Source organism: Canis lupus, chromosome 12 (assembly GCF_011100685.1).
Source record: "Canis lupus familiaris isolate Mischka breed German Shepherd chromosome 12, alternate assembly UU_Cfam_GSD_1.0, whole genome shotgun sequence".
Lineage (NCBI taxonomy): Eukaryota > Metazoa > Chordata > Mammalia > Carnivora > Canidae > Canis > Canis lupus.
The window spans coordinates 47,130,689-47,146,667 of NC_049233.1; the positions used below are offsets into that span (position 1 = coordinate 47,130,689).

The 15,979-nt window shown below is 38.6% G+C and overlaps 1 protein-coding gene across 7 annotated transcripts in view; it reads left to right on the plus strand.

The window, feature by feature from the left end:
* The window catches only part of CFAP206 (cilia and flagella associated protein 206), a 62,872-nt gene that overhangs the window by 17,325 nt on the left and 29,568 nt on the right, over positions 1–15,979 (plus strand). For 2 of the 7 annotated variants that reach the window (XM_038554678.1, XM_038554684.1), the window contains exons 1-3: positions 13,382–13,483; positions 14,829–14,941; positions 15,551–15,634. In XM_038554678.1, the coding sequence (XP_038410606.1) occupies positions 13,453–13,483; positions 14,829–14,941; positions 15,551–15,634 (228 nt within the window). In that variant the 5' untranslated portion in view covers positions 13,382–13,452. Of the gene's footprint in view, positions 1–12,996; positions 13,201–13,381; positions 13,484–14,828; positions 14,942–15,550; positions 15,635–15,979 lie in introns of those variants that run through there. The other 5 variants (XM_038554681.1, XM_038554682.1, XM_038554683.1 and 2 more) reach the window with 5 other exon arrangements.

Consider the following 15,979-nt stretch of genomic DNA (forward strand, 5'->3'; position numbering starts at 1 on the left):
TTCTGGAGAATGCTCCATGTGCACTTGAAAATCTGTATATTCTGCTGTTTTGGGATGGAATGCTCTGTGTATTCATTAAGTCCATATGGTCTAATGTGTCATTCAAAGCCACTATTTCCTTACAGATTTTCTGTCTGAATAATCTATCCATTGATCTAAGTGAGATGTTAAAGTCCCCTACTTATAGGTGCCTGGGTAGCTCAGTGGTTGAGTGTCTGCCTTTGGCTCAGGTCATGATCCTGGGGTCCTGGGATTAAGTCCTGCATCAGGCTCCCCTGAGGGAGCCTGCTTCTCTCTCTGCCTCTCTTTCTGTGTCTCTCATCAATAAATAAATAAATAAATAAATAAAAATTTTCAAGTTTGCTACTTTATTGTATTACTGTCAATTTCTCCCTTATGTCTGTTAATATTTGCTTTACATATTTACATGCTTCTATGTTGGGTGCATAAACATTTACACTTGTCATATCTTCTTGTTGGATTGATCCTTTTATCATTATGTAATGCCCTTCCTTGTCTCTTGTTACAGCCTTTGTTTTAAAGTCTATTTTGTCTGAGGTAAGCATTGTTAACCCAGCTTTTCTTTTGTTTCCATTTGCATGGGACATCTTTTTCCATCCTCTCACTTTTGGTCTGTATGTCTTTAGGTCTGAAGTGAGTCTTCTGTAGGCAGCATAGAACGGGTCTTGTTTTCTTATCCATTCAGTCACCCTATGTCTTTTGATTGAAGCATTTATTCCATTTTCATCTAAAATAACTATTGATAGGGATGAATTTATTGCTATTTTTTTCCATTGTTTTCTGGCTGCTTTGTGGGTCTCCTGTGTTCCTTTTTCTTCTCCTGCTCTTTTCCTTGTGATTTGACGACTTTCTTTCGTGTTATGCTTGGATTTTTTTCTCTTTATTTTTTGTGTATCTATTATAAGTTTTTGATTTGTGATTACCATGAGGTTGACATGTAACAGACTATATACAGTTTATTTTAAGATATGGTGGCTTAAGTGTGAACACATTCTAAAAACACTCCATTTTTTATTACACTTCCCTCTGACAACTTATATATTTGATGCTATATTTTTATACCCTTTTATTTTGTGTATCCCTTAACTAATTATTATAGATGTAATTGATTTTATATAACCTTTGAATTAGCTTTATAAGTGATTGCTTTACTACCTTTACTACATGTTTGCTTTTAGCAGTGAAATTTTTTATCTCATAATTTTCTTCTACCTAGAGCCTTTTCTTTTCTGCTTAAATTAGTCCCTTTAACGCTTCTTGTAAGGCTAGTTTAGTGATAATAAATGCCCTCAACTTTTGTCTCAAAGAATCTTTATCTCTCTTTCAATTCTGAATGATAACCTTGCTGGGTAGAGTGTTTTTGGCTATAATTTTTTCCCTTTTAGCACTTGGAATATATCATGCCAATCCCTTTTTGCCTGCAAATTTTCTGCTGAAGAAAGAACTGATAATTTTATGGGGTGTTCCTTTGTTGCTTTTCTCTTTCTACTTTTAAGATTATCTCTTTGTCTTTAATTTTTGACATTTTAATTATTATGTGTTTTGATGTGGACTAGTTTTGGGTTCATCATGTTTAGAGCTGTCCATGCTTTCTACACCTGTCTGTGTCTTTCCCCAGCTTAGGGAAGTTTTCAGCTATCATTTATTGAAATAAGTTTTCTGCCCCCCCCTTCTCCTTCTTGGACCCCTATAATGTAAATGATAGTATGCTTGATGTTTTACCAGAGGTCCCCTAACCTACCCTCATTTTTAAAAAATTTATTTTTCTTTTTGTTGTTCAGCTTGGATGATTTCCACTACTATGCCTACAAGATTGCTCTTCTATTATTCTGCATCCCATAATGTGCTATTGATTCCCTCTAGTGTGTTTCTCATTTCCATTATTGTATTCTTCAGCTCCACACCCTGACCCTGTTGCTTCAATGCCCAACTGCAACCATTAAAGGTGTGCTGCTTAGTAGGCTTAGCTTCCCTTCCCCAGGGCAGCAGTTGCTTTGGAAGGCCACTGTTCCTGACCAAGACAGCCCACTGGGTGTGAAAGGACAGGATCTGCTTTGGAGAAATGTGTTGGGCTGTATGGGGCCACTAAGGATCACTATGGTGGGGGTAGGAAATGCTAGCAAGGTAGATGGAGTGTCAGAACTGGGACCTGCCAGTGTTCAGTGAGTTAGACTGAAAGAAGACAAGAAAAATGACACCTGCCAGCAATTCTGTATATATAGATCCCTGTCCTCCTGCACACTTCTTGAAATTATCAATACATTTCCTTTGTGTATGGCCCAGGCACTTTTCAAAGTGCTGCCTTTGTGATGGTTCTCAGAGTGAATGTGATTGTGTGCAGGCCCTTTAAGAGAAGAGTCTCATTTTCCTATAGCTCTCTCACTTTCTTGGAGTTAAGCCTCACTAATACTCAAAACTCTCAGAGTTAAGTCCTGCCAGTATTCAAAACCAGACATTATAGGTATCTGTTTTCCTAGTGCAAATCCTTGGGGCAGAAGTTGCTCGATATGGGGCTTGACACCCTTCTTTGTTGGGGAGAACCTCCGTGCCTATGATAGTCTTTTTTGCTTGTGGATTGACACTAGGGCTTTCCAAATTGCTGTTTCTTCAAGCAGCAAGACTGCATGTGTGAGCCCTCTGAGGGGGACTCTGAGCATCCCATAGCACTTTGGAACCCCCAGATGTCAGCACAATGGTTTCTTAAGCCAGATGTCCTAGGAACTTTTCTCTGGTGCAGACTCAGGAAGAAGCCCGGGTGTCCTGTGTAGGGCATCAACCCCTTGCTCCTCCAAGAGAAGCACTTGTCTGGTGAGATTCCTCTCTGTTGTGTGTCACCATGCTGGGGTGGGTTTTTTTGTAGGACCTTGTTTGTGTCTCTCCTACCTGTCTGGATGTCCTTTTACCCTTTGTTATGGAAAGCAGTTACTCTAGTTTTCAGATCTCTTTCAGAGGGAAATTATTCATATATGGCTGTAGATTTGGTGTGTACGTGGGAGGAGTTGGGTTCAGGATCTTTTATGATCTTTGCACATTCTTTCCCAAGAAAAGTAGATTTTTTTAAGTGTCAGACTAAAAAACTTAAGAAGCTATGCTATTTCTATGTCAGGAAACTCAACTCTGTTTTTTTCTACCTCTTCATATCCGTGCCCAGGTAACTAACTTTTAAAAAGTATTCTCTCCAAGGAAGATGATTAAAAAATAATCTCATGATCTTCTTGAGTGAAAGGATGCAGGAAAATAGACTTAAAATAGTTCATGCTTATTCTGAAAGAAACTGAATTAAGGGTAACTTGTATTGTTTTTGCTTCCACAATTTCTTTCACATCATTACCCTGAAAATTCATTTTCCCTCTTGTTATCAAACATCTTTACAGAGAAGGAAAGTTAAACTGGGAAAGGAAATTGTCAGCTAATTTTAAGACTCTCTGGGTCTAATTCCATGACTCGACTGTGGTTTCAAAATTGATATACTACATGTTTTACATAGGCTAACACGATAGCTATCCAAAAAAAAAAGTGGTTAACTATTGCATAGCATATAAATAATAGAGAACAAAAATGTAATAGGTGAAAAACACAAGATCTGAATTTTTTTAAACTTTTGAGGATTTTTTTGAAAACCTGGATGAAACTCTATTCAATGGTATAGCCAAAAAGCATAATGAAAAGTAGAGAAGTTCTACATTATTGTGCTTTTTCTTTACTTTTTTACGAAATATATATACAGAAAAGGTTGATACATATGTGCCCTTGAATAAATAATTATAAAGTGAATATCCAACTAACCCCTGTCCAGGTACATTATTCTTTTTTTTTTTTTAAGATTTATTTATTTGAGCAGTGGTGGGGGGTGGGTTTGGGTGTGGGGAGGTGTAGAGGGAGAGGAAGAGAGAGAATTGGGAGTACACTCCCTGCTGCACACAGATTGTGACCTGGGGCTTGATCCTACAACCCTGAACCATGATCCCAGCTGAAATCAAGAGTTGATGTTCAAACCATGAAGCCATCCTAGGGCCCACAGGTACATTAAAGATTTTTAATTAAGAGGCCATTGACACTTTCGTGAGCTTCAGGGAATTTGTGAGTTCTCTGAAATTCTATGCAACTTAGGGATTTTATGTATTTTTCTGGAGGAAAGAGTAGAACTTCTCACAGAATCTTTGAGAGTTCCCTTCAAATTGTAAGGACTGTTTAGAGCAATTGGACTAAGATGGTTCTGTGACTTAGTAATTGCATAGTCTTAGGCTGGTCTCTTACACACTCTGAATATGAAATGTATAAACTGAAATGACAAAAGTTCATTTTCTTGTGAGGCTGTTGTAAGGAACAGCTCATTTGTTATCTGTGAAACAACCTTGTAAACCCTAAAGTACTCTTCCAAATGTTAATTATATCTCTGTGAATAACTGGAAATTTTCTTAGTAAGATCTTTGCAATATCTAAAGAACTGCATAATTGCTTTTGTTGATTAAAGCTGGTTGAAAAGCCCTAGACTATCATTATAACAGCTAGTCTGGCAACACTCCAAATCCAGAGTAGACCACCATCTACTCTTCCCATGCTGCTCCTGGACTACTGAACAATGTCTGAATAAAGTCACTTTACATGGAAGATTGGTTTCACCTATATTCATGATTATAACCTTCAAATGAATATTCACACTTCCCAATAATGAGCTGAAAATTTTTATTAAGCATACTTTTCTACTCTCCTAGGTGACTATTTCCTATTATCCTCTCTCCAAGATTACTCAGGGCTCTACTGCGACCATGACAAAATAATAACTGGACTTCCTGTCACAAACAGCCTGGAAACTGGACAAAATCTGTAAAGCAATTGTATTCAGACATTGGAAAACAAAGAGTGTGATACCTGAGAGAAAAAAAACATATGAAATTGGTTTCCCCAACTTTTTGCTTGGAGGAATTTTCCAGATCATGAGAAAATAAACTCAAATAGAGTTTGGAGACCCAGCGGAGTTGAAGAGATGGAGTGCAGCATTCCCAGAGGCTGAGGGAAATGGAATTTGAAAGGTAGAAGAATTTGAAAGGTGGAAGCTAAGGGGGAAAAATAGAGCTCCATAAATCTGAGTCTGAGCAAAGAATGACTAGAGAGCTGTAAGCTAAATAATTCCCAGAATTCACAGAAGATGAGCAGACATTGGATCTGTGGCCAGCCAGAGTACAGAGAATCTTCTGTGAAAACCTCAAAGCAGCCATAACTTAGGAGTAGGGACAAATTCTCCTTGGAGTGAAGACTACTCTAGACTCATTCTAGTAAAGCTTAAAAATAGTCCTCAAAGAAATCAAAGTGATCCACAAATGATTTTACTGTCTGAAAAAGAACAAAGAAAGCTCAGCACTACTTCAAGGGAGACAACAAAATTCAGACACTCAACAAGGAGAACATTTACACTGTTCAACATTCAAAAAATTCATAAACACTAAAATATTCAACTCATTTGCTCTTAAGACTTTAGGAAAAAGAGGGATGCCTGGTGGCTCAGCAGTTTAGCACCTCCCTTTGGCCCAGGGCCTGATCCTGAAGTCCCAGAATCGAGTCCCACATCAGGCTTCCTCACATGGAGCCTGCTTCTCCCTCTGCCTGTGTCTCTGCCTATCTCTCTCTCTCTCTCTGTCTCTCATGAATAAATAAAATCTTAAAAAAAAAAAGACTTTAGGAAAAAGAAAATATATACTCACTTCTATAAAAGTATGGTGGTTCCTGATATCTTAAAGTCACTTAGTCATAGGAATGAAGTCTGCAACATTCTTTTTTTTTTTTTAATTCCAGTATGATTAATATATATTGTTATATTAGTTTCAGGTGTACAACATAGTGATTCAACAACTCTGTACATTATTCAGTGCTCATCATGATAAGTGTACTCTTCGTTTGCTTTGCCTATTTCACCCACCATCCCCACCCACCTCCCCTCTGGCAACTACCAGTTTGTTCTCTATAGTTGAGTCTATTTTGTTTGTTCTTTTTTTTTCTATTTTGTTTCTCAGATTTCCACATATGAGTGAAATCATATGGTACTTGTCTTTCTCTGAGTGACTTATTTCACTTAGCGTTATACCCTCTAAATTCATGTATGTTGTTACAAATGGCAACATTTCATTCTTTTTTTTTTTTTATGGCTGAGTAATATACACACACACACCACCCCATTTTTATCAATTCATCTGTTGATGAATACCTGGGTTTCTTCCATACCTTGGCTAACACAGGGGTGCATTTTTCTTTTGAATTAGTGTTTTTGTTTTCTTTGGGTAAATACCCAGTTATGGAATTACTGGATCATAGGGTAATTATGTATTCAATTTTTTAAGGAACCTCCATACTGTTTTCCACAGTGGCTACACCAGTTTGTATTCTCCACAACAGTGCATGAGGGTTCCCCTTTCTCCACATCCTCGCCAACACTTGTCTTGTGTTTTGATTTTAGACATTTTAGCAGTAGCAAGGTAATATTTCATTGTGGTTTTGATTTGCATTTCCCTGATGACTTGTGCTGTTGAGCATCTTGTCATGTGTCTGTTGGTCATCTGTATGTCTTTTTTGGAGAAATGTCTGTTCATGTTTTCTGCCCATTTTTAAATTGAACTAATTGTTTTTTGGCTGTTAAGTTGTGGGAGTTCTTTATATATTTTGGATATTAACCCCTTATCAGATATATCATTTGCAAATATTTTCTCCCATTTGGTGGATGGTCTTTTGTTTTGCTGATGGTTTCCTTCACTTGTGCAAAAGCTTTTTATTTCAGTGTAGTCCCAATAGTTTAATTTTGCTTTTATTTCCCTTGCTAAAGGAAGCATACCTAGAAAAACCTTTCTATAGTGATGTCAAAGAAATTACTGCGTACATTTTCTTCTAGGAATTTTATGGTTTCAGGTCTGACATTTAGGTCTTCAATCCATTTTGAGTCAAGTTTTGTGCACATAAAAAGTCCATTTTTATTCTTTTGCATATAGTGTCCAGTTTTCCCGACACCATTTGTTGAAGAGACTATCTTTTTCCTGTTGCATATCCTTGCCTCCTTTGTCATAGATTCGTTGACCACACAAGCATAGGTTTATTTCTGGGCTCTCTATTTTGTTCCATTGATCTATGTGTCTGTTTTTGTGCCTAGTACCATACTATATCACTACACCTTTGTAGTATATCTTGAAATCTGGGATTGTGATAGCTCCAGTTTTGTTCTTCTCTTTCAAGATTGCTTTGTCTATTTGGGATCTTTTGTGGTTCCATACAAATTTTGGTATTACCTGTTTTAGTTCTGTGAAAAATGCCAATGGTATTTTGATAGAGATTGCATTAAATCTGTAGATTGTTTTGGATAGTATGGACATTTTAACAGTATTTATTCTCCTAATCTATGAGCATGGAATGTCTTTCCATTTGTTTGTGTCAACCTCAATTTCTTCCATCGGTTTTATGATTTCCATAGTATGAGTCTTTCACCTCCCTGGTTAGCTTTATTCCTAGATATTTTTTTTTTTGGTGCAATTATAAATGGGATTGTTTTCTTAATTTCTCTTTCTGCTATTTCACTATTAGTGTATAGAAATGCAACAGATTTCTGTATATTGATTTTGTATCCTACACGTTTACTGAACTCATAAGTTCTGGTATTTTTCTGGTGCTCTTTAGGGTTTTCTATATATAGTATCATGTCATCCGCAAATAGTGAAAGTTTTACTTCTTCCTTACCAATTTGGATGATTTTTATTTCTTTTTCTTGTCTGATTGCTGTGGTTAGGTCTTCCAATACTATTTTGAATAAAAGTGATGAGAGTGGACATCCTTGTCTCATTTCTGATCTTAGGGGAAAACTCTTATTTTTTTCCCATTGAGTGTGATATTAGCTGTGGATTTTTAAATCCACAACATCCTTGAAGGTAATCCTTTAACTTTGAGATAAAAACATTTAATAAACTGGAGCTCAGCTCTTCTAGTATGACTTCCATCACAATTGGTCAGCTCTATTTCTTTATGTTAAATTAAATCCACTACTGTATGTAGATTTCTGCTCTGATATTCTGATACTTAAAGTCTTTTCTTGTTAAACAAAAATGTTAACAGTTCTCATGCTATCTTTTTCTCAAGGTAAATATATCTCCTACCATTATTTTTTTCTGACAAGATTCTCTGGAGGCACTCTCTCGGTCTCCCATGTTTCTTTTTAAATTGCTGCCTTGTTAAAACTAGAAAAAATTAGTTCTAATGGACTAGAAGTCCAATAAGTCATGGGAATGTGAAATATATTTTCATACTTGATTTTTTCAATAATAGTAGTGATAAGGGTAATAATAATATCTAAAATTTAATGATCCTTTTATTTATATCAGTCATATGCTAAATGCTTTATAAGTATTACCACATTTTATGCTCAACTCTGTGAGGTAGATGCTGTTATTATCTATGTTTTATAAATGAGAAATTTGAATTGTTGAAAGATTTACAAATGAACTAGTACCACTATAATAATGTATAATACACTACTAAAAATCTTAGTGATTGAAGACAACACTTCTTAATTATCACACATCTACAGCTTGTCTGGAGTTAGGCTGATCTAGGTTGGGCCCAATTGGATAGCTGTATATCTTACTGAAAGATTGGTTCAGGCAATTTTGTTCCATTTGCCTCTCATTCTTCTCCTGGGACCAAAGAATTCCCAGGATATGTTCTTCTAATGGCAGTGATACAGATTCAAGAGGAAAAGGAGAAATACGGGGTCTCTTAAGTCCTTGTCTCTGAATTTGGCACATTTCTCACTTCCACACATCCCATTGGGCAAAGCAAGTCCTAGAACTAAGCTCCAAGTCAAAGGGGGAGGAAGCATACAAGTCTGTGGTAAGAGTGTTCATGTCAGGAGAGTGAAGAATTAGAACCAATAATTCAGTAAGCACAAAAGGCTAAATAATATTTTTAAAGGCGTACCTATTGAATTTGGCTGAATGTAGCAGAAAACCTAAATAACAATGGCTTAATGAGGTAGAGTTTCATTTTCTCTGATGTAATGGGAATTCCAGAGGTAGCTAGTCAAAAAGACTGATATGAATGCTCTATAATATCACCAAGGACTCAGGCTCCTTTGTAGATTTTTGTAGTCCTCATCTTCATGTTCACAATAAGGCTGGAATTTCAGCTAGTACATTCTCATTTCAAGCACAATGAAAAGGGAAGGAGATAGACATAAAATGAAAGGGTTTTCTCTGACATCTATCCAGTGGTTCCACTTAAATCTCACTGGCCAGGACCATATCACATGTTTCCACCTCTAGCTGAAAGAGGGTGTGAGATCTTCTTCTCTTTCTTTCTTTCTTTCTTTCTTTCTTTCTTTCTTTCTTTCTTTCTTTCTTCTTTCTTTTCTTTCTTTCTTTCTGGCACAGAACATTATCATTCACAACACAACCACACAATCAGGTTTAGTAAGAAAGAAGAGAAAATTGATATTAGATGGGCAATTAGCATCAGACAGACACATTAGGAAATGTTTAGGAAACATTTAGGAAATACACTTATGAAAAACATTTTGGTAGATATCCTAAAGTATAAAGAAGAAAATAGCCATGATCTTATTGCCTAGATATCACCACTTAAAATTTTGCTGTTTTACTTTCCTTTTGGTTGTTTTACCTTGTCTATTTACAGTTTCCAAATTGGGCTCATTCTCTACATATAGCTAGCCCCTCTCCCCATTATTTTTTTCCTTCATTTTGTTTCATAGACAATATATACTCATCAAAGAAAATCTAGAAATACTAAAAAAGTATAAAGAAATAAAAATAATAACTTAGCCATCTCAAATAATAAAGAAAATAAAACGAATAATACCTTACCCTTACTCAGATCCAAACACTGCTAAGAATACTGGTACATGAGTTATACACTTTATATATATATATATATTATATACGCATATATATGAATATAATTGAAGGCATGCTGTATATACATTTTGCATTTAGCTTTTAAAAACATTAGACACATACTTAAGGTTTTTGTTCACATTATTTTTAATATCTGCCTTATATTCACTTTGACAACATTCCTTAAATATCAAGTGTTTAGATTTCTAACGTTTTGCTATTATAACTTGCTACTCTGCACATCTATTTTTGCACAAGCTTCATCCATATTCTAGGAGAATTTTCTAGAAGGGGAAAATAAATAAAATCCTTTTTTACTATAACTTGTGCATTCCTGTGGTTATTCATTTCCTAGTAATCTAAGAATATCTTTAAGCAAAATATATTCTGTACAGTTCACCCTTGAACAACATGTGTTGGAACTGCGCAGGTCTACTTTTATGTGTATTTTTTAAAATTTTTTAATTTTTTCATTTTTTTACATTTTTTATTTTAAAATAAATATACAGCATTGTAAATGTCTTTTCCTTGTGATTTTTTTTCTCTAAATTTATTAGAATACAGAATATAATACATACAACATACAAAATATGTGCTAATCAACTCTTTATATTATCGGTAAGCTTCAAGTCAACAGTAGGCTATGAGTAATTATGTTTTTTGGGGAGTCACATATCATTTTTCCACGTGGAGGTGAGGGCTAGGGGGACAGGCAGGTAGGTGTCAGAGCACCTAACCCCCAGGATGTTCAAGGGTCAACTGTATTCCTTTACTGTTTGAAAAAATTACTGGCAGTAGCCTGTTTAAAATAAAACTTTGTTGATACTGGTTTCTGGTATAGAGTTAATCCTGTTTCGTACTTCAGGTCAGTAGGCGGGCCTAATCAACCTTAATGTTAAGAAACAAAACCTCATCATCCCAACTCCAGTCCTGGGTGTGGTCCTTATCATGTACTTCCTTTTTTTTTTTTTTTTAATTTTTATGATAGTCACAGAGAGAGAGAGAGAGAGAGAGAGAGAGAGAGAGAGAGAGGCAGAGACACAGGCAGGCTCCATGCACCGGGAGCCCAACGTGGGATTCAATCCCGGGTCTCCAGGATCGTGCCCTGGGCCAAAGGCAGGCGCCAAACCGCTGCGCCACCCAGGGATCCCTATCATGTACTTCCTGAATGTGGTTTTCTCTTCTGGCATCTTACACCATCCTGTTACAGACTTCTTTTGAACAGGACATGAAATTAAACTGTGATCCTGTGGGACCCAGGAAATCTAACAAAAATCCCCTACCCCTGGACAAGCAGAGCAGGACTAACTCCATTTTGTGCTACACCTGCCATCTCATGTACCCCCCCACCCCACCGCCACGACCTGCCTATTGTTTAAGGCACTCCCTCACCCTAGTTTAGCTATTAAGCACACCCTTATCAGAAACCAGAACACTTACGAACGCGGGACCTCTGACCTTTAACCAGCCAAGGAATGAAAACCCCTCTTTTGCCCGCCAAACCTGCGCGCCAATTCTCTAACCAGAATAATAGGCTAGTTCAAATGGTCACTATAGGGTGAATCGTGATTCAATTGGCCACCTGCGTGTGGACCACATGACTGTGCAACTTTCTGCGTATGTTACAATCTCATTGGCCACTGGCCCCTATAACACTGCTGTGCTTCTTAGTCTTGGGGTCCAAGTCCCTGCTCTGCTGTATGGAGTATACTTGGACCCAAACTCGAGCTTGTAAATAAACCCCCATGTACTTGCATGGGTGTCGGCTCCTTGGTGGTTTCTCGGATTCGCAATCTTGGGCACAACAATCCTTTTTGCTTTTGGTTTTTAAAACTAGATACTTTTATATAAACTCCATACAACAATACAACCTCTCGATTTTCCCATCCTCTCCAAACTGGCTCCTGCCTCCGCCTTGTCTCCCTTTTAGAGGCCATATAGGTTCCCACACTAGTAACTGTTAACCTTGAAAATAGGGCTCTGCATTAGTTTGCCCGCAAAGCGAGTTTACTCGGGAATAACAGACAATTGCAATTTAGGACAAGAGAGTTACACAAAACCAAAGGCAAATACAACAAAGACAAGGAACATTATTTTCTTGAGAAGAAAGAGGAAGGTAGAAGGGTTTTTTTTTTTTTCAATAAATGTCCATTGGAGAGGGGCACCTGGGGGGCTCAGTCCATTAAGCGCCTGCCTTCAGCCGGGCTTGTGATCCCAGGGTCCCGGGATGGAGCCCCACACCGGGCTCCCTGCTCAGCCTGGAGCCCGCTTCTCCCTCTGCCTCTGCCTGCCTCTCTCTCTCTGTCAAATAGATAGACTTCAAAAATAAAAAAATAAAAAAATAATAAAAAAAATTAAAAAAAAGTCCGTTTGAGAAAAGCAAGAGTCCAGGGGGATGAGGATTTCTCATTGGCTGAGGTACAGGGGTATTCGATTTCTCATAGGTTACAATGTACAACTTCCCTGTTCAGGCTGTAATTGACGATTCTTTTCCTTTTGAAGATTCTTCCGTTGCGGTCTTTAATTGGCAATTCTTCCTATAATTTAATGGTGGAGTGGGAGGGGCTTCCCCTTGCAGGCACCCCTTCCAGCCTTCCAAGTCCGCTTTTAGGGAGACTTCTCTTCATTAATTTTCACCCAAGTAAATACTCTTAAGAAACCTCGTGTTTGACACCCTTAACCACTAAGGTGCAGTGAGCCTGCTTTTCTCTACCAGGTTTGGGACCTTCTATATATTTTGTTCATTTCTGTTTTTAAAAATTGTTGCCCAGGGCAGTCCGGGTGGCTCAGCCCGGGGCGTGATCCTGGAGTCCCGGGATGGAGTCCCACGTCGGGCTCCCTGCATGGAGCCTGCTCCTCCCTCTGCCTGTGTCTCTGCCTCTCTCTGTGTCTCTCATGAATAAATAAATAAAATCTTTAAAAAAAAAAATTGTTGCCCATCCCTTCGGGCAAAGTCTCTGGCGTTTGGGCGCGGCCACGCCTCCCCACGTTGGCTCCGCCCACAAGGCCCCCTGGGTTGGGCCTCCGCGTTCTGTCTCCGCGGTTACTGGGCCCACGCGGAGTACCGCGGCCTGCCCGAGGCAGGGCAGAGCGGGGCGTGGAGGGGCCTCGAGGCGCCGCGCCCCGCAGCCCCAGGTGTACCGCCAGAGGAGGCCGCGTGCGCAGCAGGTGGAGCCCCCGCGGCTGGACGCCCGGGGCAGCCTCGGTTGGGACTCAGCTGCCGTCAGAATTCCTTTCCCGGCGCCCAGACTCAGCGGAAACAGGGGTGGTGTCCGGTCAGAGGCGCCCAGGTCGGCAGGTCAGACCTCTCATCCCGCTGAGCGCGCGTCTGAGTCTTCGGGTGTCTGCGGGGCACCGCGGGAGAGGGGAGAAGTGGGGCGGAGGCGAGTCCGTAGCAACCCCCTGCGGCCCCGCCCCCGCCGCGGCCCCGCCCCCGCCCCGCCCCCGCCCCGCCCCCGCCGCGGCCCCGCCCCCGCCGCTCTCGCGAACGCGCGCAGGCGCCGCTGACCCTGAGTACCTGTTGCAAGCCGCTGTTCTAATCGCTTACTTTATGCCTTTTATGCCTCGCACTGTTTTAACCAGTAGGTGCACAGAGCTCGCTTAGGTCTTGGGACAATCTGGGAGGAGGGTACTAGTCATACCAAAGTTTCAGAGAAGGAAACCGGCTCTCAGAGGGGGGAAGCAAATGCTTAGGGTCTCAGCTAGAAAATGATGGGGTCGCCACGGATCCCAGGCCGTCTGATTCTACTGGACAAAATGCCAAGCGCTACCTTAAATGAACATTAGTGATGCTGAGAGTTCGCTTTATCTACCCGGATTGCCTTTGTTCCTCTCTACGTGCAAAGAATCCCAGTGCTCAGTTACTGATGCTTGGGAAGATGGGGAAACTCATTAAAACGTACCACCCTTTATTGGTTTGTAGTAAATGGAATTAATAATTTAGGAGTTTATCTTTCAAAATGTCCATATTTCACATAATATGTTTTGGTTTTTTTTTTCATTTATATTTTTAGTCAAAAGCCCAAACTCCAGCTGGGATGCGCAGGAAAGAGAATTTAGAGGATTTGAGCAAGAATTGTTTTCCTAGAGTCCCATGTAATTATGAGAGATCACTTAGTGAATGTGGCGGACTAAACATTTCCGCCTAAAAACTGTATTTTGCCACCTGCACCGATAGGACTGGGGTTTCTCATTAAATCTACCTCCCTAATACAGTTCAGTCATTAAATTGGAAAAATATATATCATGATATAAATATACCTTTGGTAATCACCAGCATTTAGACTGTCAACCTAAAAACAAGAAACCAGTTCAAGAGGCAAAGCGGTTATTTGTGATAAAAGGATTGCAATTGGGGATGTACAGATTTGGGTAGAAACCCAAATAGTTCGCCAATTAAAGGAGGTGGATTCAGGGTTTTTATGGAAGAAAAATGTTTGGGTAGGTTGTTTTTAAGAAGAGCTCTTTGGTGTTGACAAGCAGGGCTAGATTTGTACTTCAGTCATTGGGTAAGTGAAGTGGTCGCTAGTCAAGAGTTCTTATTTATTGCTTTTCAAACAGGATTTTCTCGTTCTTGCTGACTCTTGGGATGTTGGCAGTTGGGCTTAGTTCAAAGGTGTAAAGAAGAGAAGAGGACATGCAGAGCAGTTCCCCTGAAATGGCTGCTCCAGTTCTGTTTTGAAAATGGCTCTATTTATGTCATTTTTCACAAAATAGGAAATACTTCCGTTCCAATTTGAAGTCCTGATTGCTCTGTCATCAACAAAGTCCTTCAGTTTTATAAATTAGAGAAAAGTTTTTAAATTTTTATAGATGCTAATAAATACTAATAGGTTAATAAATAATAGAATGACTCTTTACAAATCTAAGAGGAAAAAATCATATATAAATACAGTTCTTTAAAAAAATAATCATTGTTTTACTTAGGCAGAATGCCTCCCACTCAGGCAGAAAGTGTTATAAAGAATATCATTCGAGAAATAGGACAAGAATGTGCAGGCCATGGAGAGATTGTTTCTGAAACTCTGGCTGCTTTTATGGTAAGAATGAATATTTTTTGAATTATTGCTTTATTGAAAAATAGCTTTAAGTGGTGCTGATTTCCCTCTTAAGATTTTGTGAAGCTTTCCTAAATGTTACTCTGCTGAAAACATATTGAGGCCACTGGACAAGTTAGCAAAAATTATTTTTTTCTATGAAGCATGTCATTCTAGATTTATAGACACTGATTTAGAAGATCTTGATTTGTTTTAGAAGCATCGGTAATATTGTTGTGTCAGAGCTGTAGCATGTATTTTTGTTCACTGTTATAAAAATTACTCATTGCCTTGGTCTCTCTATTCTTGCTTTAGATTTAACAATACATAATAAAAATATGATAAAATATTCAAATAGTTTCCCAATCTAAAATCTATTCACTTTTTTCAATTTATTTCTCCACATAATTTTTCAAACACCATATTCAAATGTGATGGTTATTGCTTGCTTCCTTCAACCTCTAATGAAAGCACTGGTGAATTGGGTAATAATAAGAAAATCAGCTGAATAATCGACCCCTGAGTAATCAGGAGGCAGTTTAAAAAATGGAAACAAACCAGTTTCATAATTATATGAAATAAAATTATTTAATAGCTTCTTTCCACTCTCAGGTGAAAGCTGTTGTCTTGGACCCCAGTAATGGCTTTAACATGGATAGAACCCTCATGAAAAGTGATGTACAGAAACTTGTTAAGGTGATTATACGACAGTTCTCAAATTTTAAATTATTTGTTTGCAATTCTGAATACAATATATGTATTAGCCATTATTGCCTTCAGCTTCATGAAACAAAACCCTACCAACTGGTGGTACAAAAAAAATGTGAGATTTATTGTTTCTCATAAAGTCTAAAGATACATAGGTTGTTTTTCCTGGCTTCCTGGGTCACCATCTTGCATGTGCCAGTTGGGTCAGTCACTATATTCAGAAAGTAATAGCTTTCTTAGAATTTTTCCCATCTGTTTACATTTATTGACCAGAATGGTACTGCAGGCGAGCCAGGGACATTGATTTCTTTTTCTGTTTTCAGCTGAACAAAT